At 39.9% G+C, this 25,087-nt stretch overlaps 3 protein-coding genes across 3 annotated transcripts; 2 read left to right on the top strand and 1 right to left on the bottom strand.

The window, feature by feature from the left end:
• Positions 1 to 3,106: 3,106 nt before the first annotated feature.
• LOC115020257 (lutropin-choriogonadotropic hormone receptor-like) lies at positions 3,107 to 7,630 on the bottom strand. The gene is given in 5 exon segments (XM_029450210.1): positions 3,107 to 3,715; positions 3,717 to 3,832; positions 3,835 to 3,929; positions 3,931 to 4,129; positions 7,570 to 7,630. Coding segments are annotated over 5 exon segments (1,080 nt in total).
• A 1,972-nt stretch (positions 7,631 to 9,602) lies between these two features.
• sft2d1 (SFT2 domain containing 1) lies at positions 9,603 to 22,418 on the top strand. The gene is made up of 8 exons (XM_029450374.1): positions 9,603 to 9,885; positions 10,722 to 10,808; positions 11,552 to 11,634; positions 15,071 to 15,152; positions 15,606 to 15,641; positions 15,743 to 15,801; positions 18,390 to 18,419; positions 20,551 to 22,418. Exons 1-8 carry the CDS (start codon positions 9,820 to 9,822, stop codon positions 20,588 to 20,590), a joined length of 483 nt encoding a protein of 160 aa, XP_029306234.1. The 5' UTR covers positions 9,603 to 9,819; the 3' UTR covers positions 20,591 to 22,418.
• An 880-nt stretch (positions 22,419 to 23,298) lies between these two features.
• On the top strand, positions 23,299 to 25,004 carry prr18 (proline rich 18). Its single transcript, XM_029450373.1, has one exon. The coding sequence runs from the start codon at positions 23,566 to 23,568 to the stop codon at positions 24,328 to 24,330; it is 765 nt and encodes a 254-aa protein (XP_029306233.1). The 5' UTR covers positions 23,299 to 23,565; the 3' UTR covers positions 24,331 to 25,004.
• The last annotated feature ends 83 nt before the right edge of the window (positions 25,005 to 25,087 follow it).

Here is a 25,087-nt window from a genome sequence, read left to right as displayed (position 1 = left end):
CCCTACTGCCGGGAAATCCCATTCATCACACCATTCTTGTAAATGTTTTAAACTATCAGAGCCATATTTTGAAAGCATGAGGTCAACAATGGGCCCCTGTGGCCCTTCAACTGGTTTACTACCTTCGATTAAAGCCAGTTTTTTTCCAATACACATTTATCAGAGAAACTTCCTCTTTTTCCCGTGATAAAACAGACTATTTCAAAAATGCACACTCTGAAATTTATCTCAGTTACCTTTACACATTCAATGTTAAACCAGGTATAGCAATCATTTAAATTAGTTTAAAGTGGCACCATTAAAAGGCTAAAGTAAAGAGATATAAAATATCACCATTAAAAGGCTAAAGTAAAGAGATATGTTTTTATCTTACTTTTGAAGATATTGAGTGAGCTTGCCTCCCTAATGTCTGCAGGTAAAGTGTTCCACAGCTTTGGTGCATAATTGCTAAAGGCTGCATCCCCAATTTTCTTTTGGATGTTTCTGGGAACATTTAATAAACCAGTAGTGGATGATCGTAATGTTCTTGGGGGCACATAGTTGATTAGAGAGTTGGCAGTGTAACTTGGTGCGGTTCCGTTTAGGGCTTTGTATACAAGAAGGAGGACCTTAAAGTCAATTCTAAAAGTTACTGGAAGCCAGCGTAGAGCGGCTAACACTGGACTGATGTGGTCTCTCCTCTTGGTTCTAGTCAGTAGCCTCGCTGCAGCGGTTTTTTTTGGGAGGCCGGTAAAAAAGTGCATTACAGTAATGGAGTCGGCTTGAGATAAAAACATGGATTAGTTTTTCAGCATCCTTTTGATTTATAAATTGTCGGATTTTAGCTATATTTCTAAGGTGGAAGAATTATGTTTTTGTCACCTTGTTTATGTGGGATTTAAAGCTTAGGTCTGAGTCTATGATAACACCAAGACTTGTAACTTCAGGTTTAATCAAAGGAATAAGTTTCCCCATGTTATTCAGCATCATCTCTCTTTTTGTTACAGGACCTACTAGTAGGATTTCAGTTTTGTTCTCATTTAATTTTAAGAAATTATTGCTCATCCATTTATTTATTTACTGTTGACAGACAGGTGGTGATGGAGTTAATAGCTGTAGTATCATTTGGATCAGCAGAGATGTATAGTTGTGTGTCATCCGCATAGCTATGGAAGCACACATTGTGTTCTCTAATGATGTCCCCCAGTGGTAGCATGTATAGGGAGAACAGTAATGGACCGAGGCAGCTCCCTTGTGGAACTCCAAAGTGGGCATCATGCTTCTCTGACACATGATCTCCAAGCCTGACAAAATACTTTCTCCCTTTGATATATGTTCTGAACCAGTTTAATACACAGTCAGAAAGACCAACCAGTTTTTCTAGACGATTAATTAGGATGTCATGGTCGATCGTGTCAAATGCTGCGCTCAGGTCTAGCAGGATAAGAATTGAGACCTTGTTTGTGTCAGAGTTTAGTCTGAGGTCACTAATTATTTTAGTCAGAGCAGTTTCGGTGCTGTGGCAGGCTCTGAAGCCTGATTGAAATTCCTCCAGGATGTTGTTTTCTTTAAGAAAGGAGTTTATTTGGACCGAGACTATTTTTTCTAGTATTTTGCTGATGAATGGAAGGTTAGATATTGGCCTGTAGTTGGTCAGCGTATTACTGTCTAGGTTAGGTTTCTTTAGCAAGGGTTTTATAACGGCTGTTTTGAAGACGTCTGGGAAGATACCCGTTAGAAGAGACATGTTTATAATATTTGGGACGTGACTTAAAATGCTGTTGAATATCCGCTTAAAGAATGCTGTAGGTATCGGGTCAACACAAGAGGTGGAGGAGTTACATTCCATCACAGTTTTATGAAGCTCAGTTAATGTGATGCAGGTGAATGTTCCCATGGTTACATCACAATGTTTGCAGATGTTCTGTGTGTATGCATCATACGTGATGCTGGCTCTGATTGAAGTTATTTTATTATTGAGGAACAATGCGAGTTCTTCACACTGTGATGCAGAGGACAGCGGAGGGGTGGGGGCAGTGTTAAGTAGCTGGTTAATAGTCGAGAATAGTATTCTAGAATTTCCAACATTCTCTGTGATAATCTTACAAAAGTAATCCTTTCTTGCCAGCTGCATTGCTTTACCATAGGCAGCCATGGATACTTTGTAGATATCATAGTTAACTGTGAGCTTAGTTTTCCTCCATCTTCGTTCAGCTGCTCTACAAGTCCTTTTAGTCTGAGTAACATTGCTGTTGTTTAACCATGGGGAGATTCTGTCAGTGGATTTCTTTTGTACCTTTAATGGAGCAACAATATCCAGGGTAGATGACAAGGTGTTGTTTAAATTTTCAACCATGAGATTTAAGGAGCAGTCTGAGCATGGCTCAAATGATTTCATGATGTTTCCTCTGTTGTGTCATCTAGTATTCTTTTTTTGACTACTGTCTCTCTTTTGGCCTTTGTTAAGAGTAGGTTAGCATAAAAAAAACACACAGTGATGGTCAGATATTGGTAATTCGATTACTGAGACCTTATGGATGTCCAGCCTTGTCGTTATCACTAAGTCTAGTGTGTTACCATGCTGATGAGTGGGTTCACTGATATTTTGTTTTAGATCGTAGCTGTCTAGTAACTTTTCAAGTTCAATAGTCTTGGGATCATTCTTCTTATTTACGTGAATATTTAGGTCTCCATGCAGGATTATTCTTTCACATCTAGTGATGCTGAGTGAAATCAGCTCTGAGAATTCCTGTAGAAATAGTGCTGAATATTTTGATGATGATATTAGTTATACTAATAGTGCTTTTCCTTTAATGCCCAATCAACATTTCTTTGACCATACAGTGGGTTGAATTTATAACAGATTTGATAGAAAAAGGCACCCAAGTTTACTTAATATTTTCTCATATTTGCTAATAATAAATATGAATATCTCCAACATTGCAGTATGACATTGTTAAACATGTGTCAATGTCAACATAATAGATGCCTAAAGTAAATAATTCCCTCTCTTGTCCAATTGTCTTAGAGTTTTAAAACTCTTTTTTCTCAAGTGAGCTATCCCTCCTCTTTCAGGTGTCTCTGTTGTGGCATGTCAGCCAGCCTCGTTTCTGTGCGGGCTCCTTTATTATTGGATCCCAAATTTCTCTTGATTGCATTTTCGCAGTAGTAGGCCTTTGCTTTCACAGCAGCCCATGGTGCTCATGAGCTGATACGTATCCTTCCTGAAAGCCTTAGTGAAGATAGTTTGAGGAAAGGGATTGGCACACAAGTTGATGGGGAAGAAGGGGACCAGCAGAATCTCAGAGTTAGTAACTTTGATGAGGGGGACCTTGAATGCAGCGGAGATGGCAAAGAAGATGGGCGCCATGTAGAGAAAATCTGTGAAGCTAAGGACAGCCATGTGCTTTGCAATCTTGGTGTCCGCACTTCTTTCAGGGATCTCTGGGTTCTTCACAGCTAGATAGCTCAGCACATAACAGACACAAACAATAATGAAGGAAGCCACGTTGAAGAGCAGGATAATTATGATGAAGGCCTGAGCTAGAGGCGTCTCTTTGTCCATGGGTAAGCACATGCTGACTTTGGTGTAACTGCTCACACCAACCAGGGGCAGCATCCCCATCCCCAGACAGGTGAGCCAGCCGCCTGCCATTATACTCGCTGCCTGTGTGAGTAGGAGATGGCGCTCTACCTGCAGAGCATCGGTGATGTTGTGCCAGCGCTCTAGGGTGATGTGTGGAAAGTGTGTAGATTGACAGCTCCCCACCAAACACAGACAGGAAGCCTGCATCGCTACAGCCAGGCCCTGTCTGCCTTTTAGTAGCATGCTGACTGTAGTGACCATGTGACGCAAGTCTACTGTGGCTCTCATCAGAAGGTAGATCCCAATGCAGAGATGAGCAAAAGCCAGGTGGCACATGAGGAAGCGAGGCTCTATCAGCTTGTTCCGTTTTGAAGAAGACCAGGAGCACTGTGAGGTTACCTGTTATGGCCAGTATGTTGATGAACTAAATGGCAACTCTGAGAAAACTGAAGCCTGCAAAGTCCTCAGGGGGGTTGAAAGTATCTACTTCAGGCGTGCAAACTAAAGTTGGTCGGGTCTGAGATAAGTCCAGGTCCAGATAGTGGAAATTTACTTTTCCAAAGCCTTCAACAAACAGATCAACGTCTGGGAAAAATTATATATCCATAATTAGAGTTGTGTCTGTTGAACCTCCAAACACACGCTGAACCCTGTTTTTAAAGGAGAAGAAAAAGGGAGGCGCAAATGTTCTGGTTTATTCATCTAAAACTTAAGAATCCAGAAGTCAAATTGCTTTTCCAGCAGAAAGATATTTTCATTGCACTCAAGGTTTAAACAACATGAGCGATGGATCAGTGTGTTATTTGAAATCACGATGCTGCCAATAAAAACTTTACATAAACGACAAAAGCTGCACACAGAAACAACATTTTACCTTGCCCTCATCACAATATGTAGAGAGATTATTCTATGCAAAATGAATGTGAAAGTCCCTGGAGAAAAGGAAGGAAATCATTAAAATACTCACTAAAAAAACAAATGTCAGTGCGTGTGCACCTACATTTGGGTACTTGGGGGGCCTCCCAACCCACAAACTGTGAAAGAAGACAACACAGTCAGTTTTTTGTTTGCTGCTTAAGTCAGAAAACATGAGATTCAACAAGTAATTTAGATTTGGCTCCACTTCCTATTTGACATGCAGTCTCCTTAGAACAGGGGTGGGCAATTACTTTTTACAAGGGGCCACATGAGAAACCCGAGCTGTGTTGGAGGGCTGAATCAACAATAAATTGAACTTAATTCTGCTCAATATTCATTTTCTCCCATTGTAAAAAGCAGTACATTATATATTTTGATTAGCTGCGACTGGTAATCAAAAGAATAAGGATATTCTCTTCCAATAAATATATGAAATTGTGGAGTGGGTCAAATAGGAAAATACTCCTAGAGAAGTAATAAACAGTAAAAACAATCATTACATCAGTATTCTTCACAAACCAATACTATGCGCAGGACAGCTGATCATCAGTGATGGAGGATCTGTATCTGGATCTATTGAACTTCATCACTGAGAATGTCTGTTCACATATGTAGGTAGATCCAAAGAGGACCAGAATCTTCTGAGCATGTCTCCTCATGTGTGGAACGTTCTCCTCTTTCAGGGAAGAGTAAAACTCAGGCAGTGAGACTGACCTAAAGTGCTCTGACAGAAGTGTGTCAGACTGCAGGTCAATGAGCTGAACATCACTGGGTGCATCATCCACATTGCATGTAAATGGGGAAACATCATGTGCATTTCATTCTCAACTGTTTTAAAGTCTTGAAATCGCCTCCAAAACTCACCATGCAGTGCTTCTAACATGGATGAGTACCTGTGGAGGTATATATATATATATACACATGTATGTATGTATATATATATATATATACAGTATATCTCAAAAGTGAGTACACCCTTTAGATTTTTGCAAATATTCTGTTATATCCTTTCAGGGGATAACATTATCCTACTGAAACTTTGATATAACTTAAAGTAGTCAGTGTGCTGCTTGAATAACAGTATAGATTTATTGTCCTTTGAAAATTACTCAGTACACAGCTGTTAATGTCTAAACAGCTGGCAACAAAAGTGAGTACACCCCATAGTGAACATGTCTAAATTGTGCCCAAAGTGTCAATATTTTGTGTGACCACCATTGTTATCTAGCACTGCTTTAACCCTCCTGGGCATGGAATTCACCAGAGCTGCACAGGTTGCTTCTGGAATCTTCTTCCACTCCTCCACGACGACATCACGGAGCGCACGGATGTTGGACACCTTGCACTCCTCCACCTTCCTCTTGAGGATGCCCCACATGTGCTCAATTGGGTTTAGGTCTGGAGACATACTTGGCCAGTCCATCACCTTAACCTTCAGCTTCTTCAGCAAGTCATCTTGGAGGTGTGTTTAGGGTCATTATCATGTTGGAAAACTGCCCTACGGCCCAGTTTCCGAAGAGAGGGGATCATGCTCTGCTGCAGGATGTCACAGTATATATTGGAATTCATGTGTCCCTCAATGAAATGCAGCTCCCCAGTGCCGGCAGCACTCATGCAGCCCCAGACCATGATGCTGCCACCACCATGCTTGACTGTAGGCAAAACACATTTGTCTTGGTACTCCTCACCAGGGTGCCGCCACACACGCCGGACACCATCTGACCCAAACAGGTTTATTTTGGTCTCATCAGACCACAGGACATGGTTCCAGTAACTCATGTTCTTGGATTCATTGTCTTCAGCAAACTGTTTGCGGGCTTTCTTATGCATCGGTTTCAGAAGGGGCTTCTGTCTGGGGCGACGGCCATACAAACCGATTTGATGCAGTGTGCGGCGTATGGTCTGGGCACTGACAGGCTGACATCCCACTTCTGCAACCTCTGCAGCAATGCTGGAAGCACTCGCACGTCTATTTTTGGAAACCAACCTCTGGATATGACGCTGAGCACGTGGACTCAACTTCTTTGGTCGACCCTGGCGAGGCCTGTTCCGAGTGGAACCTGTCCTGGAAAACCGCTGTATGATCTTAGCCACTGTGCTGCAACTCATTTTCATGGTGTTGGCAATCTTCTTATAGCCAAGGCCATCTTTGTGAAGCGCAATAATCCTTTTTTTCAGCCGCTCAGAGAGTTCCTTGCCATGAGGTGCCATGTTGTCCAGCATTCAGAGAGAATTGTGCCCAAAACACCAAATTTAACAGCCCTGCTTATCATTTACACCTGAATCCTTGTAACACTAACGAGTCACATGACACCAGGGCGGGAAAACAACATCATTGGGCACAATTAGGACATGTTCACTATGGGGTGTACTCACTTTTGTTGCCAGCTGTTTAGACATTAACAGCTGTGTACTGAGTAATTTTCAAAGGACAATAAATCTATACTGTTATTCAAGCAGCACACTGACTACTTTAAGTTATATCAAAGTTTCAGTAGGATAATGTTATCCCCTGAAAGGATATAACAGAATATTTGCAAAAATCTAAAGGGTGTACTCACTTTTGAGATATACTGTATATATATATATATATATATATATATATATATATATATATATATATACATGTATATGTGTTTATGTATATATATATATATATATGTGTGTATACATATATATATATATATATATATATATATACACATGTATATATCACTGTGTTATAATTATTGAGGCATTAATGCATCATTATTGTTGCAGGTGGTAAAGGTGGAGCCACTTTTATTTACTTTATATACAGCTGGGTAGCCTCACCTATAATAATACATCATTATTAGTTGATTTATAACTTATATTAATCTAAATCTGTAAACAGTAATTAATGTCAAATTAATCTAATGAAGTAAAAAGTACAACATTAAAAAACCATCAGGTTTCATAAAAGATCAAATGTTCAGCTCATTTACTAAACACATGCATATTATCATATCATCATTGTCTTCCCTTTATCAAAAATACAAAAGTTCCCCTAATGATGGCACTAAATACAATATTACAATTGCACTCTCGCAGTGTGGTCATCATACCTGTCAACATTGGAATTTCAAAATAAGGGCCGGCCAAAGGGCCGGACGTGGCCCGCGGCATTACAATGCCCAGGTCTGCCTTAGAACATACCTTATAGAGGGGATTAAAGAGACAGGCGCTAAAACTGAGCGTTTCAGACAGAGGGTGAATACAGTATGAGTTAAAGAATATTGTGTTTTTTGATAATTAAAGCATGCAAACATGTTCTAGTAGAGACCCAAAACATAAATATGAACCTGAAAATGTGCATGATATGTCCCCTTGAATATTACCTGATTAGCGTTGGCAGACACATATGAGACACTCACATTGTATACTGTGGTTATATTGTTGTCCAAGATTCTTTATTTTATACCATTATACAGAAGTTGTAAGTTCTTAAGGTGAACAGCAGTGCAGAAGAACTTACTTTTGATCAACCTGTAAAATGCACCATGTTCCAGCTCAGCAATGCACAGCAATGACTGTTGTATGTAAGGTGGGCCTCTCGTCTGTCTGTCTGTCTGTCTGTCTGTCTGTCTCTGTCTCTCTCTCTCTCTCTCTCTCTCTCTCTCTCGCATTAAGTGATGTTCAAGAGGTTTAAAAATGTCACTTACAAGACTCCAGGGCCTGTGGCTCCTTTGAAAGCATCTCTGTGAATCACTCTGAGGTTTTGAATTATAAAAGGCAGTAAGCAAAGGCTTAAGAGAACAAAACTCAACTTACATCATTCAGTTTGTAAAAAATAAATGAGAGAAAATAGAGTTTATCTTTATATTTCCAGTAGGTACAGGTTGCGTACAGACTTCAGCGACTGATGTAATTACAAAATAAAGTCTGATTCAAGAGAGTTGATAGATGTAATGTCAGAAAAAATGTGTATCCCAGTATTTGAGATGCTCTTGGTAATGCAAATGAAACACATGTAATTTGGTGATATGTTTTGTGACATTAAATATAAAACATAATGTAAATGAATTGCTTCTGGGCAGTAATAAATACAGTGAAAATGTTATAACAAGCGCAGTTAAAGTAAGTGTGTCTGAGGTTGGATTCAAATTGACAGAAATGTTTGATTTAGTTATTGCTATATAGGATTATAATTGTATATTTTGAGGTATTTTACAAGTAAACAAGTTTATCCAAAAACATACATGTGGCACTGAAAGAAAACAAATTGCTGTCTGGTGTGTAGACAGTAGTCTATCAATGTGATGACATGCATAGCCCTATTCTTACTTTATTATATGGTATACATTAGGTAATTGGCAATGCATCCATTTGCTCGCTCCTATTTAATCTAAATACGCACGCCAGGATACTGGCTTTTTTCGGAGGAGTTAGTTGCATAAAGAACACACTAGAAATGATTTATATCTGTTATAATGATAGTACCAAATGCATTAACAAAGACAAACCAACTAATCAGTGTTCAGTTATACAAGTTATGCATGAGATTGGTCAATAAAACTCTGCACAAGCAAGATAAACTGATAAAACTACCAAGCAGGGTCATGGTAGGAGGACATAGCTAGGTACTGTAGTTGACTGTCGTTATACCTACACTGGGTGGCGACAAAGCAACAGAAAAGCAACAGCAGGGAGCATTTAACAGTAGTCAAAATAGGCAGGAGTAGTGCCATTGCAGCGGCAGGAGTAATATATTTGAAGTATTTGAAACTAGTAAATAGGCAAGCAAATAAACACTATTTAAATGGTTATTTTCAGACCCCTGTTACAGTTTGTACGTGTTTGCCTGTTCAAGCCTCAAACTACAGTATAATATATATATCATTTAAATCAATGAGTTTGTACCTGCTTTGTTTAACTAAATAGTTTTGTTTCCACTCAAATCCTACTTTAGATTAAATATTGTAAGGCATCAAACACCAACCACAACCTAAATGCCATCATATTATCAAAACAGTCCAAAGAGAGCGCAACATTTCTGGTTATTTCGGTTCGTTCGCCGTTATTCATTGTGTAATACCATTATTTCCGACAGCACTGAAAGGCAGCACTGTTCAGAGGAAGTGGGGTTTTTGAACTGATCTCCAGTCTGTTATTCAAACTCCGCCTCATGGACGTTGTCCAACACCGACTGCAAACAAACCGATTCTAAGTCAGCACTTACAGAAAGCCTCATCCAGGAAGGCAGGAAGTCAAAAGTGTCACCACTTCGATAACAACTTTCAAACATAACAGCACACATACAGTCGGACACATTCGGACTTCGTTTTACTTTTCATTTCGCCTGCTAGCCTTCAGCGATGGACAAGCTTCGTCGTGTGTTAAGCGGCCAAGAGGAAAATGAAGAGTTGGGTCTCACTGACCAGGTAATGTAGCTTAACTTACTGTGTGACAGCTGTACGAGGCTAATGCTAACGTTGTGTAACGTTAAATGGATACACTTGAATAAAAGTGTACTAGTTTCGTTTCCTGTCTGAGACTCAGCGTTATCGTTCAGAAACCTGCTTTTAATGTAAAAGTTGTTCCGTTTTCTCAGATAACGTAACGTTATACCAGTTAGTAAAGTTAGCTGTTAGTGAAAACGTTCCCGCTAGCTATGTAGCCTTTGGCTAACATAACAGTTTAATTATCATGTGTCTTTTCGGTGTCTTTAAAAAAAAGTTTAGAATAAAGCTAACTTGCCTAATATATTCTCCTGTCAGCATTTAATACATTGTACTGTTTGTTTATTTACACTTTTTACACGCGTTCCCGATGAGGAGGACATGGGGTAAGGTGCTGACTTGAACAATGTGTTTTTATAATTGTTGCAAAGTGAAGTGTCACCCTGGCACACTATAGTCTCCATTGCTTGCATTTGTGGATGTATTTGCAGATTCTTCTTGATACGGAGCGCCTCTGGGGTCACATGGTAGAAAATAAACTTAATATGTAAATCCGGTCTAAAAGTTACACGTCGAGTTTCTTTTTCTCCTACCATGTGACCCCTGGGCTCCGTTTGATTTCATTGGTTAATTTTCCTAAATTCAGTGTACTGTGTATTTAACGTAGTCCTGTGCTGTGTGTGTGTGTGTTTTATGATAATACTGGGTGTTATCTGTTTGGCTTTAGCCAACATGGATACATCACCAGTAGGATGCATGTAGGTCTTTCTGAAGGTCATTAGGCTTGTCTTGTGACATCCTCCCATTGTTCTCACCAGGTTCTTGATGCCAGCACTCTCAGCTACAGCACCAGGGTGAAATGCTTTGTCATATGCTTTGCTGGAGGCATCCTGTGCTCAATCCTCGTGAGTGTCTCTGCCTTTTATGATGAAAAGGCAGCTTTTATGTTCTTTCTGACTTCATACTGACATCAGGAATGCAGAGAGTTCATAACACTATTAATGCTGTTAGCAACGGTCCAAGTTATTTTTCTCTTGTGTTATGTTTGCACCATAAAACTCAAGTTATTGACACGGTTCAGTGCAAATACCATCAACACAAATTCCTGTTCTCGTGGCTTGCAGTTTTACGTGATTGACGGAATGTCACTTTTCCTAAGTGACACATAAAGTTTGATTGCTGTCCGGAGCTGAAAGTTTCAGTTTGTACAGTGTAGCTTGCGGTTCAAATGACTGCATAGTGATAATTCACACTGACAAAGCCCCGACAGAACCTGTGGAGGCCTGGGTGGTGAAATTCACAAAGTGGGGATATCTCTTCCAATCATACATTTTAAAACACTTACTAAAGCCACAGGGGTGCCCAATGCTTTTCTGTAGACATACACTCCAAATACAGTAAACATGCTGTGTGCCTTACTTCATAACAGGGTTCTCTAAATGTCATGTCTCCCATCGAAAAATGCAGGATGGGAGCCCATCGTGTTTCAGTGAAACCATAGGGCATCCCATAGAAGTACTTATTTTCTTTTTTTGTTCTATGAAAAGAATAACGTAAGATATGTTAAGTAAGTTAACTAGTTGCTTCTAGCCCTGTGTGGTGACATTATTCTGTGTAGCTGACTGAGACTCTCTTGCTGTGTTATCAGGGTTCAGCACTGCTGTTCCTTCCTAATGGATTCAAGCTCTTCGCCGTCTTCTACACAATCGGGAACGTCGCAGCTCTTTCCAGGTAAGAGTCTTCAGTCCAGCTCAAACTGGCAGGTCAGAGAATTGTAATGTATTAATATCTTTCTTATACCAGTATGGTGCAAAGCCAGAAATACATCAAACGATGAGCATCAGGCTCATACACTCTAAAAATGATTTTGCCTTGATGACTGACGCACTCCTCTGTGACGGTCAGTATTGATGCAACTACACATTTCTCCAAGTTTAAGCTGTTTATAAAGAAGACACATCACTGTAATCATGCCTGTTATTTACCGTCATACTTTCTGTGCACTCATCACATGTGGCTCAGAGTTTGGAGCACAGGGCCTGAGGAACCATAAGATATTATCATTCTGATTTTATATGATAAATACTGTAAATCTTAATATGCTAACGGTGGTTACTAATGGTTCTGCTCCAGACTATAGGATTATATTTAAAAGGATAATCCCTGTTATTTAATCAGATTAGCATTAGTATAATTATACATTTTAAGTATTCCTATAATCTAAATTAACAGAAAACTGCCTTTTAAATCACATTGGACTTAAAAAATAAAATAAAAATAATAATACATTTAAACATTAAATCTGCTTCATAAAAAGGTGTGATGAGAATGCTTTTGCTGCCTGGCAGGTTTACCTGTGAATAGGGATTGCACACTTTTATCAAAGCAGGCGCTCTGAGTGCAAAGGGTTAATATTGCATCTAATTAAGTTAATTTAATTGTGATCTCTAATAATATACAATTTATTCTGCAGCCCTGCATCTTAATTGTGTGTTCTTTGAAAGTCAGTAGGAAATGATTAGGGATAATGAGACAATGGTCAGAAGCGAACAGACTCACACTCTGCTGTTTGTTTTGCTGTCTGTCTCTACAAGTAGACCAGACAGTAGTGTTTGCTCTCATATTATTATTTGTGTAGGAGCACACAAGATGTAATTCCTTCCCAGTGGACCGCACGCCATACTTTCATCTATCATTACAGTACCCTCGCACAGGAAACATCTATGTTTCATGGTACATTATTCTAATTTACACATTGATTCAGTATTCGTAGGTTCTTGCTGCATGCTCTAAATGCTGCCACACTGACATATAGACGCAGTCGTATAGGTATTGTTTATAGTTTGGGTTATATTAATATCATGGCCAAGTAAGATTAGAATGTTATTTTATATCCTTAGAAGTCAGCATCCTACTGGATTTTTCAAAAATGATGGATTATTTAGTCTAGATAATCCAAAGGCTAAATCTAATCATGATGTCTTTTGACTTCTTTGACAGTGAAGCATTAATGAGAGGATTTTTTTCAGACAGGGCAGTCTCTATTTCCAGGTATCATATGTCCAGAAGGTTTAGATGTGTCAAGAAACTGGGTCACCTTCTGCTTTCATGGCCCAGGTTACCGATCCAAAGGAAGACAACAGTATCATATTTTAAGGAGCTTAATGCAATTTTCATTTGTATGTGACTTTGACTGCAAAAAAGATTACACAGAGATCATTGGTTACCTTATTTCACCAACAGTGTTGGAAGATTATGTCAACAATGGGAGTCATTGTCATGATGGATCACATGTAAGTGTTGTAATAACCAAACAATAAACATATCTCTAGTATGTATTTTATTCTATATGTTAATATGAACTCCTTTTCAAAAAGCAATATTTGTTTGGCTTTGGAAAAGTCACAATTTGAAGAATCTAGCATTAAATCGAACTTTAGCTGCCGACTTTCTCTGTTCAATCAAAGTAACATTTATTCTCCAGACATTACACAACACAGTATTATTTCCATAGCAGTAGTAATGGCATTAACATTGCTGTCATCCTGCTCCCTAACCAACGGTAGCAGCACGTGCGTGGATATCATCACTGTCTGTCATACGGAGATTAAAAGCATCCATCCCTCTCAGTAGAAAGATCCTGCGTCAACAGACTACCTCTGGTGTCTCATCTAACAGATGTGACGCCACACAGACTCCCTCTACCCTCCGAGCTCTGTGGAGCCCAGAGCTGCGTGCCTCGTCAGCAAAGAAAGCCTTTGTCTTGTTATATTTACAGACGTCACACATTCATCATGTAGGAGGTTCTAAATGTGTCATCGTGGTGTTGGGCATAAAATACCCCCCCAATAATTGCAACATTTAAAATGTCACTCGGAAGAGATTTCTTTGTGTGTGTGTGTGTGTGTGTGTGTGTGTGTGTGTGTGTGTGTGTGTGTGTGTGTGTGTGTGTGTGTGTGTGTGTGTGTGTGTGTGTGTGTGTGTGTGTGTGTTTATGCACATATGAAGACTATTCTGAAATCCACCTTGACCATAACGTTTAAATACAGAGTATTCATCCGATTTTAAAATTATGGAGTAAACACAGATATTGAGTATCATAGCTGACCAGCCAGCCAGATGATATTTGCACAGTTCATCATTTTCAAAAGTGTTGCTAAAAGAACAGAAAAAGCTATTTCTAAATACATAACCTTGGTAACCTACCATTAACATTCACCACGCTGAACATACGAAGAAAAGAATGGCACTTAAAGAAACAGAGTTCTTCAACACATTCTCGGCTGCCTTGTTTAGTAGATGATCTTTGGAAAGGGCAATGAAAGATGCACCACAGGGATGAATCTGATATAAAGACATCACATGATCGCTATCAGGGCTGCAAGACAAAGAACTGACTGTTTTTATGTTTTCAGGTTGTCCGTCCGTCACATGCTCGGTAAAGCAATTATCTCAGCAATGCATGAAGGGAATTTCTTTAAATTCGGCGCAAACGTCCATTTGGACTGAAGGATGAATTGCTTTGTGGTCAAAGGTCAAGGTCACTGACTTCACAAAACATGTTTTTTGGCCATAAAGCAAGAATTCAAATGCTAATTATGAGAATTTCACACAAATGTCTAATAGGATAAAACTTGACTTGTTGGCGGAAGCATAAAACCACGAGGCACTAATTCCAGTTTTTTTTCTGCGCTATATTTATACACATGAAAGAAAAAAAGTAATTTCACCAGATGACCACAGAGTCCCTGTTTTTGGTCAACATCATCCTTTCTGTTGCCAATATTATTTCCCTACTACTAACGTTGCCTTTCTTTTTGCAACCAAATCTGCCTTTTGGGTGTTTTTCTCGTTTTCAGTTTCGGGCTACGACTAGCAGAGCCTGCTTTGGTTGTTCGATAAATTAATCAAGATTGTGATTGGTGGTAGATTAGATTAGTCTTGGAAATTAGAATCGTAGGAGTTTTCTCGCAAAAAAGTTGTAGCATGATGCGTTAGAGTTAATTTGCCTTATTTCACGTCCATGTGATTATTGCCATGTTGACACTGAATTAATATAATGTGCAGCTCTCTTTGCAATAATCTCTTTGGATTACCATTTTAACGTACCTTTTTTGCTGATGTTTAGAAAGTGTAACATTTCTGTTTCTCTTTCGTTTTTCTAAAGCACCTGCTTCCTAATGGGACCACTAAAACAGCTGAAGCGCATGTTTGATCCAAAAAGACTGATAGCCACCATTGTTATGCTGGTAAATACCTTTTTACTGTTCCTTTGAGCCAGACGCTTCACTGGATCTGTTTGATCTTACTGTACATTGGAAAGTAGTCCATACCTCGTTTCCAAAGGTGTTCGATGCAGTTTTCTCTCTGATTCCCCCTTGACATACGGTTAACAGCATTTACATTTGTTTCTGCTTTCATCCTACTCTTGAGGGTGTAACAAGTCTGATTTGGGATTAGAAGGCCAGGTTCAATTAACGACCTGGTACTCAGTCCCCACCTTGTGATTTTAAAGGCTTGCGAGGATTAAGTAACTCATCTTGACAAGACGTTTCATCTTAACACTGTTGTTAATGTTTTCTGTTTGCCGATTTAGTGCCTTTAACATTTTCTTTGAAATACTGAAAGAGATCAAGTCTCAGATAGCAAGCGTCATTCTACAAGCGTACAAGAAGATAACTGTTCCTTTCTCCTCCCACCAGCTCTGCCTTGTCTTAACTCTTTGTGCAGTGTTTTGGGTAAGTGCATAATACACCTGTTTTTAAAGTTGTTTTGTAATTGTTTTAGTGCAGTGTTTTCAGCCATTAGAATAACGGTTTTGTGTTTTTTTATTTTACAGTGGCATAAAAAAGGGCTGGCGATCATCTTCTGTATCCTGCAGTTTTTGGCAATGACATGGTAAGTGTGACCAGCCATCTCTCCACTGTAGCAAATCTGGCAATTAATTTGCTCATCACTCACACCCACTCAGATGAAGCAGTCTTCTCTCACTCTGGCTGCTTTGCCTTGCAGTAAATGTCCCTGAGTAGAGTTAGTCTAACTGCTATAGACATGTGCACGACTAAATCTATAAATGGTTTAGCTTCTTCTTTGTGACGGTGCACATTCAACCACACTACTTGAATTTTTGGATTGCTTCAGAGCAACACATTATGTTTTCAGGATAGTTCAAGCTTAACTCAGACTATAAAGTGTAAATATCATAATATATGTGTCATGTAATGATAATAAGAGGCACATATAAGGTAATATGGGAACTTTAACCACATTGGTTTCCCTGAGCAGTCGGTGACACCTGCTTGGCAATGTGTACCTGTTGTAGGAAGACTGCCAGGTAGGTTGCCAGGCATCATGGTACAGTAGGTCAGTATGTGTTTGACCTGTAGTGAGAGACGGGTGTTCCTGCCTGTGTTGTTTACACACACGTCAACGTCACTGCCAGTTATCGCTGGGGTCATTACTACTAATAAGATCACAGGGGGACGTACCAATGAGAAGACATGGCACCCCTGGGTGCTTAACGGGTTAAATACATTTATAAAAGAAAAATAAAGTAGAATCAAGACGTAAACTATATTAATGTCCTCCTTGTTGTATATAAGGTAGTATGTTGAGTGACGTAAGCACTTAATTTCTACTCTTAGATGATTCACAAGATTTCATTGCAGTATCCAAAGCTTCGTCTGCCTGTAAAGCTCTTTACACTCTTTAATCACCTCTGCTCGGCTGGAAAAAAACAAAACATGATTTTAATAATTGATTAATTGAGTAAATCATTAATGACTTGTCTGGCTCTCAAATGAAATGTGAGTATTTGTTGGTTTTCACCTTTGGCTCTGGGAAATTGTGATGGACATGTTTAACTGTTTTCTGGTATTTTTAAACCAAACAATTATTCAATTAAACGTTAGAATATTAGAAATTGATCGAATCGATAATGTAAATAATTGTTAGTTGCAGCCCTGGTGTTCATCCTGCACGTAACTCAGACTAGATCAGTGAGAAAAGAGTACTTATAGTAATAAGGTCAGTGGGGTTGAGCTCCAACATAGCAGTGAATACAAGAAAGAGCTGTGAGTGATGTGTATGGGCATGTCAGCACTTGTATATTCATTAATTTGAACATACTTGCACAGCGGTAACAAAAGACTTTCGGTGTGTGAATGTGCATAGAAACACAATCTCCCAGCAGCTCCGGAGGAGGGGAATGGACAATTGCATTGCATCACTGAGCAGGACTGTGTCCGCCACATAACTGCACTGCTTTTTTGCACCTTCATGTTGTGCGTTCACTTCTGCTCTGCCTGCGTTCTCAGAGGCATCACCAAGGCAACCACAAGTCACACATCTAGAGCTCATTCTTAACAGACTGGGGGGCATAGTGCGCTCCCACGCAGGCACTCAGACGTCTGTGTGAAGGTGGTTCTGTTAGAAGACGTCACCGCTGATCCACACGGAGAGGTGCAAAGTCCAGTCAGTCATAAGGCCATATGACACTGAAGCGCTACTGTTTGATACAGAATCACCACTCGCAGCTTTTACTTAACTTACTTGTTTAGTTTGGACAGTTTTACAGTAAGTAGTACAGCTCTGCTTAACCTCACTGATGAGGGGTTTCTTGCTAACTGGTGGTCAAATAAGACGGCCGTCTTGCTCCGTCTTGGGCTGTAGTTAATCATTCAGCTGCTGTAGCAGATTCCTCGCATATTTTAAATGTATACGGTGTTTGATCAGGGGTGTGTTTTGAGCTAAACTTCAGCTGTAATCATTTAGAGGGTACCGTGTTTTTGTTGTTCTGTGTTTGGCTACCAAGCCGACTGTAATCATTAGCGCAAAGATTACAGTGTATCCAATTCATTCACTATTCATCATGTTTGGTTAATCCCCTCTCTGAGCGACATCAAAGGACCTTGAGTCCAGTGATTACTGCTTGATGGAGCATTTTAACGCATATTTTCCATTTTGACGTGTTGATCGTCAGAAAGGCATTATTCTGCTGTTAGTAAGACCTAGATGTATTTTAGGTCCTGCATGCTTTGGGGTTGTGTTATGCTTTTAATCTATAATCTCTTAGACATCTCATCTGTACAAGCACATGATGTGCAGACGAGCATTATTAAAACACACTGGAACTCTTAGGTTTAAGTAAAGATCTGGAGATTTCCAATGATGCATGTCGAGTTGCAGGGAATGTGTTACCTACAAGGCATCTTGAACTGTCTTTTGGAAAATGACAACTTTGCTTCAAATATTTACAGCACGGAAAACTACATCCAACTTTGAAGGCATCTAAGGGAAACATCCCATTCATCATATAATACGAAATAAATACTAATTATAATGTATTTTAAGATAATGTTTCAGCTTGTGTTTAGTTTATCATGCTGTCTCATATGTTTATACTTTCTTCTATGTAATTAATGTCTTCTACAGTCAGTAACTTGTCATTGTCCCCTCATTCTGACTTTTGTATTTTTCCGTTTCAGGTATAGCATCTCTTACATTCCATTTGCCAGGTAAGACAACATGACTATATGGTTTAAGTTTTGTCTACATTGAACTTCAGGTGATGTGCGTCTGTCCTTCTGTCAGTTGCATGTGTTGCTACCATTTATATCTCAATAATACCCTCTCCACAAATGACGCTACTGCCACACACAACCAACTGGAATGAATAGTACGAGTGCCCCTTCAATGAAAACATGTTTTCATTTACCTCCTAACACTGTTTGCCTCCACCATATGTCTGTAATCCCCCCCTACCTCTAGTGCAGGCACTTAGTGTCAGGCAAATGGCAGCTTGTTGTTTCACACTCCTCGGTGCTTTAGCCCTGTGACGCTATTTGCTTTATCCATAATATCTAAATGAAATCTTTCCATGTGAAATAATGCTCTTTCAGCCAGATTTACCAAAAATGTATCTCCCAATGTAGCTTTTATATTACTTGTGATGAGCTTATGTTAAGCTCTACAGGGTTAAAGCACAATGCAACATTTTGATTAGATCAAGACCCAAATCGGCTGTCCTGCATAAGAGCCCAGGATATAAATCTCCTACTTTTTCTCTCAGGTTAAAGATAATGTGCAACATAGAGCCTAACAACATTGAACGCTTACAGCGATTTGATTTATCACTTCCCTCAGAGTACACCACAGTAGAGTATTTTAATTTAAAGAAAATAATCTGCTATACTCAGATGTTCACTTCTCAAATTGTCCCATATGGTGTATGGCTTCTCCAAGCCGAGCGTGAGGTGTGATGTTGTTTTGTCTGTCCAGCTGTAAGCAGGGTTATGTCTCATTTGGTGAGAGCCCCAATGCGGCCCCCCCACCTAAGTGCCTTGTGTATTTGGGCGACCCTATAATCCATCCTGACAGCTGAGAGACGTCCCATAACCACCCGAGTTCCCCCTCCCCCAACCCAAATGCTACCAACAACACAAAGCTGGGACAAAGACCGTTTCCCGTGCTACCCTTCCAAAAACAAAATTCCTGTAGAGAAATGGAAATGTGACTGCTGCTGACTTTTGAAATCCTGACGATCACTTAATTTTTTGTTGCTCCTACGTTGTTATATTTAGTAAAAAAATTGTCAACACATTCTTTTCCTCTCTCCTTAAGCTTCTTACTTTAATCCATTTCTTATTTAATTTTTTTCGTTTATCTCTTTATTATTTGCCATGTTGTTGCCGAGCGGCACATTTCGACCACAGATCTCTATCCCTCCGGGCGACACATTAAAAAGCATTAGACGGCAGGCTTTCCGTATTCAGGTCCATGACCGCACAAACTGTGATACCTGGCTAACCACAACGCCACATGGCCAATGGACTTGATCCTTTAATGTGTTTTACCTTGTTGCCTATTTATAACCAGACCGAGGCACTAAAACCTGCTGCATGTGCACTTCCCACATTGCTTTGAGGATACTGTTGCTCTGATATTTAATCAGAAATTGGGGAAAGTCCCTGAGACGGATCATTTATTCTTGTGGATTTTGGGGAAGCAGATATAGCATGAAGTGATGATATAAGAAAAACAAACCTCAGGCTGTATGGGAGGAAGAACATGAGGATTTGGTGTTGAATGTTTTTTTTTTATTTATACATCCAAGGGACAAACCTGAGCATTTGAAGGAGCAAGTCTCCTGTCGGTCCCCTGACCTCCCCTCCTCCCTCCCAGACTGCTTATGATCCCCCCTTCTCCTTTTAACCTTGACTGGTTTCACACCTCCTCCACCGAATTTTGACTGTGGCTAGAGGCGAAGTCTGCATAGCAACACACCGATGGCAAGAGCAAACGGTGTGAGGGGAAACGGAGCAGGCGACTGTCTGTGGTTACCATGGTGATCGCTCGTATTGCATCATCCCTCACCACAGTACCTGGAGAAAGGGAGCCCCCATCACTCTGAGCGTGTGGTGCTTCCCCGCCAAAACACGCTCACTTATTCATGACGAGCCCCACCCAAATCATCGTAATAAAGGGTGGAAGGGCTTTTTCTGTCGCTTTTAATTTCGTACGCATGACAACATTTTGCCTCCATTAATAATTTTTTAAAACAACATTCCTTTATTTCATTTATTTATTCATTGATTTATATTTCTGGCCGTTATTTAGACATGTTCTCTGTTTTGTTTTTCTTTACAGGGATGCTGTGATGAAGTGCTTCTCGACCTGTGTGAGTTAGGACTTTGAGAAGACTTGTCCTAACAGTGACTCTGTAAAATATACATCTATGTTGTTTATACATTATAGCTCCAGATTTTTACTATTGCTCGTTTCATACTGCAAATCCTCACTTTTTAAGTCTAGCTGAAGGTCTATTACTGTTATCCCATTATAACATATTTTGCTTTAGATGTGAGAGAATTGAGTGCCTTTAATGCTTAATATATTTACACATATTCCTGTTTTCTGAGGATTTTAAACCAAGTGCAGGGAAATCATTTAGACTTTTCTATCATTTACAATACAAGTGACTTTACATTATATTTATATACAAATATATAAATAGATCTGTTGAAACTGGCCAACACATATTTGCATCTTAAACAGTGTGGATTTGAAAATGGCGTTCTGATTTCTTACACACAAACATTATTAAAACACATTGTCTTTCTGTTTACTGTGTATAAAGAGGCTCTCAGATGCTATTCTATGTTGATCTGATTATTCTTTAGGCAATTAAGACACTGCTTCGCTGTGATATATGATATCCACAGCTCTGTTGAGGTTTTTCCAGCTAAAGAGATTACATGTGCAGCTCCTGTCTAGCCTGATCGTATGCGTGTGCATTTGAACACACCTGCCCCCCTTACCTCGTCAAATTACATTAAAACTGCGTCTCCTCCTTTTTAAATTAGATTTCCTGCCAGATGTAGCAATGTCCCCGTTAATTACGCCTTTCTGAGCAGTGTGATTTTGATGTGACCTAATAACCTAGAACGGCTTGCATCGACTTCCCTGTATTGCCTCGGCATGATGGCGTAGCCTTTGAGGATGCGGTTGTCATGACAACTTCCTCCAGATTCACAACCTCAGCCTTCCCCCATCTGTGGTGCAGATGTTAACATTATCCTGATGAGGAGTTGTGCTTTTTATTTTTTATAGAATACCTTGGACCAGCATTTAGTCATGGAGCTCTTCAGATTGTGAAAACATATTTCATTACAGTTTTTACGCATCAATAGCCTCAGAAAGTCCTAGTGCATCATGCTTCCCCGTGTATGAGCTGCAGAATCTGCTCACGGTTTAACCGATATGCCTCCAGGTTTTCTTTGTGCTACATGCAACAAAGCAACAGCATTGCACTTCCTGTTGTGCAGCCCCTACGTAGTTTCATTAGATGCTTGTATAATGTGGTGGATTAGCGTGGACAAAATCTCCCTTCAGTACTGTTTGTTCAACTAACTTGGTAGAGACCCGGCAAATCCTTGAGCAATTAATCTTAGGGATAAAATAATGCTGTTGAGTGAAGGGAGCCTGGTTGTTTTTGTGATCGGTTTTCTTTGCCCGCTATTTTGGGATTACGCCGAAGTTTAAAGGTTGAAGATGAAGTACCCCTGAGCTCGGCAATCTGTTAGTCTCCCAACGGTTTCCTTTTTAATACATCTAATCCATTGTTGAGAGGAGAGGGATCCCATGCCACAACAACCAGTCTGTGTCCTTTCAGTTTAATGATCCAGCGCATCTTGTAAATATGAATGAATAACTCTTCCTGCTAATTTTATTTGGAAAACATTGAGTTACAGAACTCGTGTCTCATTGTGTAGAAATTCAAACACAAAACACCTTTGAAAGTATGAACCGCCAAGGGCCCAATGTTACACATATTTAATGTTATTTCCTGTCTTTAAAGCAATTCATTTGTATACTTTAATGTAAATTATTCACTTAAATTCCTCACATCGATATGGTAATAGCAAGAGCAACTGAATAATGTATGGACAAATGTTTCACAAACAAGTGAAATTTCGACATCCTCAGGCGACATCAAATAAACAGTCTAAAAACTATAGATTTGGAAGGAAGTATTGATTTTCTCTTACACTCTACACTGAAGGTAAACAAAATCACATTGCATTAATTGTGGAACTGTGTATGTGAAAGTGCAGATAACAGCAGAAAGGAAGAGAAATCAATATTGTAGACCGTTTGTGTTTTACCCCGGATGTCTGTCAGAGGCTGCAACAACAGACCATCTATATACATCAGCTCATTGATATGTGAGACTATAGTGACTGACTGAAAGGATTGTGCCAGTGACATGTTTCGTTAGATCAAGAACATACAGGGTTGTCTTACAGCACCAAGAACCAAACGGTATCTTTATGACCATATATACATGTAGTATATAGGGAGGTATATCCACAGCTATAGGGCCACTTTAACTGGACAATGTGAGGAGGAATTTAAAAATGCAATTTTCTTTGCGTTTCTCAACTTGTTGGGGTCCAAACATGTTTACAGGTTTTTTCAGAATAAGATTTATTGCCAAGTAAGGTATTCACTTACAAGAAATGTCCCTTGATGTTCGGTACAAACAATAAACATATTAAGAAGAAATACAAGCAAAAACATAAATATTGAATAGAAAAAGTTCAATAAGCATATTAAAGAGATACTTTAAGATACTATAACATATGTACAATATAACTAACGGGTATATTTAGGACTTTAAAGAAGATGCTGAGTATCATCTGATTCATTTCCAATGCATGTGTCTGTATACAATTAATCACATTTAAGAAAACCAAATAAACCCTCATCTGTGTTCACTGATTATCTATTAAACAAGTTGAGTGTAAAACAGCAGAGCGGCGCTGTGAGAAAAAGATGAGGTGGATGTCGCTCATCGCCTCAGGAAGTTATTGGAAATTATGAAATGACATCACCACAGTTTTTTCCTGGCTTTGTTTGGTGCTTCTTCTGACCACGCCTTCCTGACAGCTCCACCATAAAGCAGCCAGGCGGTGTGTGTGTGCACCAGTTGAACTCCGGTCAGTGTGGACAGCAGGTGCACTACAGCCTCTCTCCACCTCGCCGTTGGATAATGCCCGCAGAGGAGCGCCGCTCGTTGCTTTGCGCAGGGCTTACTCATCATCTGCACTTTGAATCTTATTTGCACGTTTTTGTATCCTGATCACTTCCAGCCACAAAAAAATGCCTTTTCCGCCTATCAGCCTCCACCAGCGAATCTCCTCACCTGGCAGGGATCTTTTCGGGAAGAAGAAAGCCAACGGAGTGCCTGCTCACACTGAGCTCACCAGCAAATCCGGCGGAGAGAAAGGGGGGTCGGATAAGGAGAAGCAGTCCTCTTCTTGGACATCGGCGAATTTAAGAAATTTGGGGCGAAAAGTATATCAAGAGAAGAGTAAAAGCCAAGCTCAGAAGGCAGGTGCCAGTCAGGAGACCCAGGGAAAAAGCTCCTGGCTATCGGTACCCAAACCTCAGGACTCTGAAGGAGTCAGGCGCTCCAGCTCCATGGACTCCGCCAGACACCTCCACGGCAGAGAGGAAGGGAAGAAGGAGATCCAGTTCACCCTCAGTCTCACACCTGAAGCCATTCTTGTCATCCAAAAACGAAATCTAGAAAAGCAGATGATTGCAAAGCAGCAGAAGTGTTGCGCCTCCGCGGACTTTCGGCACAGGCGAGTTTTTCCATCCAAAAAGGCGCACGGAGCGTCAAAGGGCTGCGCGCCTGTAGCCAAAGCGGAGAGCGCCGAGCAGGACATCACCGCCATCGTTAAAATATCGCTTTTGAATGATCAGTACAAGTACGACGATGTGGAGTATGAAGAAGAGGATGGAGACGTGGATGAGACGGTTGTGAGGAAATGTAAAGAGTGGCTGAGAGGGGTCGAGAATGCCTCTGCTTTGGGAAAAGTCGACAAACTTTCTGCACTCCCGCACCTTAAAGGCTGCTGACACCTGACTTTTGAACTTTCATTTTTCTTAACTTAAGAGATGATGGACTCGTGACAAGTGTGCACCGATTTAGGCCTGCTGCAATGGCATCTTAAATTTGAGTCATGTAAATGAAACCTTTGCAAATGAGGGGAGAAAATCCAGTCCAGAGTAATGCCAATGTGCGAGTTATTTACTAAACTATATGTCACAGTGTAAACTCATTACTTTGAAATAAGAGGACATTTCACATTCACAAAAATAAGAATTTAAATTACATTCTGCGGCTCAGTCAACAGGGCATCTTATGGTTCACATGGACGTTGCTTTGCGAGCTTGATGTCTGTTCAATGTTTTGTTGAAGTTTGAACTGAATACCTTAATATTCTCGTCCTTTGCACATGGTTTTTGTTTTCAGTCGGGCGCCTGTGGATGGGCAGAGGGGTTTGCGTAAAGCGACGCGAAACCGTTCCTTTGTGTAGGAGAACAATACGCTGTCAACAACAGGGCTTTATACACGCCTGCTGCTGAAACCAAACTGGACTGTTTATTTGTCCTCTAATAAGAGGGTATATCCTTTTGTAGGGATTTATCAGCAATGTACAGTATTTAATATTGACTAAATATTTGTACTGTCAAACGTTTTCTCAGCTGATGATTTTATGCCATTTGAAGTAAAATGTTTTTTAAAATTATGCAAATGTCACTGACTCTTTTGAAAGCTGATTTGTGTTGTGCCTCTTGGAATATTCTCTTACATGATGCTAATTTGCAGTCA

This window comes from Cottoperca gobio, chromosome 15 (genome assembly GCF_900634415.1).
Source record: "Cottoperca gobio chromosome 15, fCotGob3.1, whole genome shotgun sequence".
NCBI lineage: Eukaryota > Metazoa > Chordata > Actinopteri > Perciformes > Bovichtidae > Cottoperca > Cottoperca gobio.
This window is presented reverse-complemented; position numbering and strand designations above follow the sequence as displayed.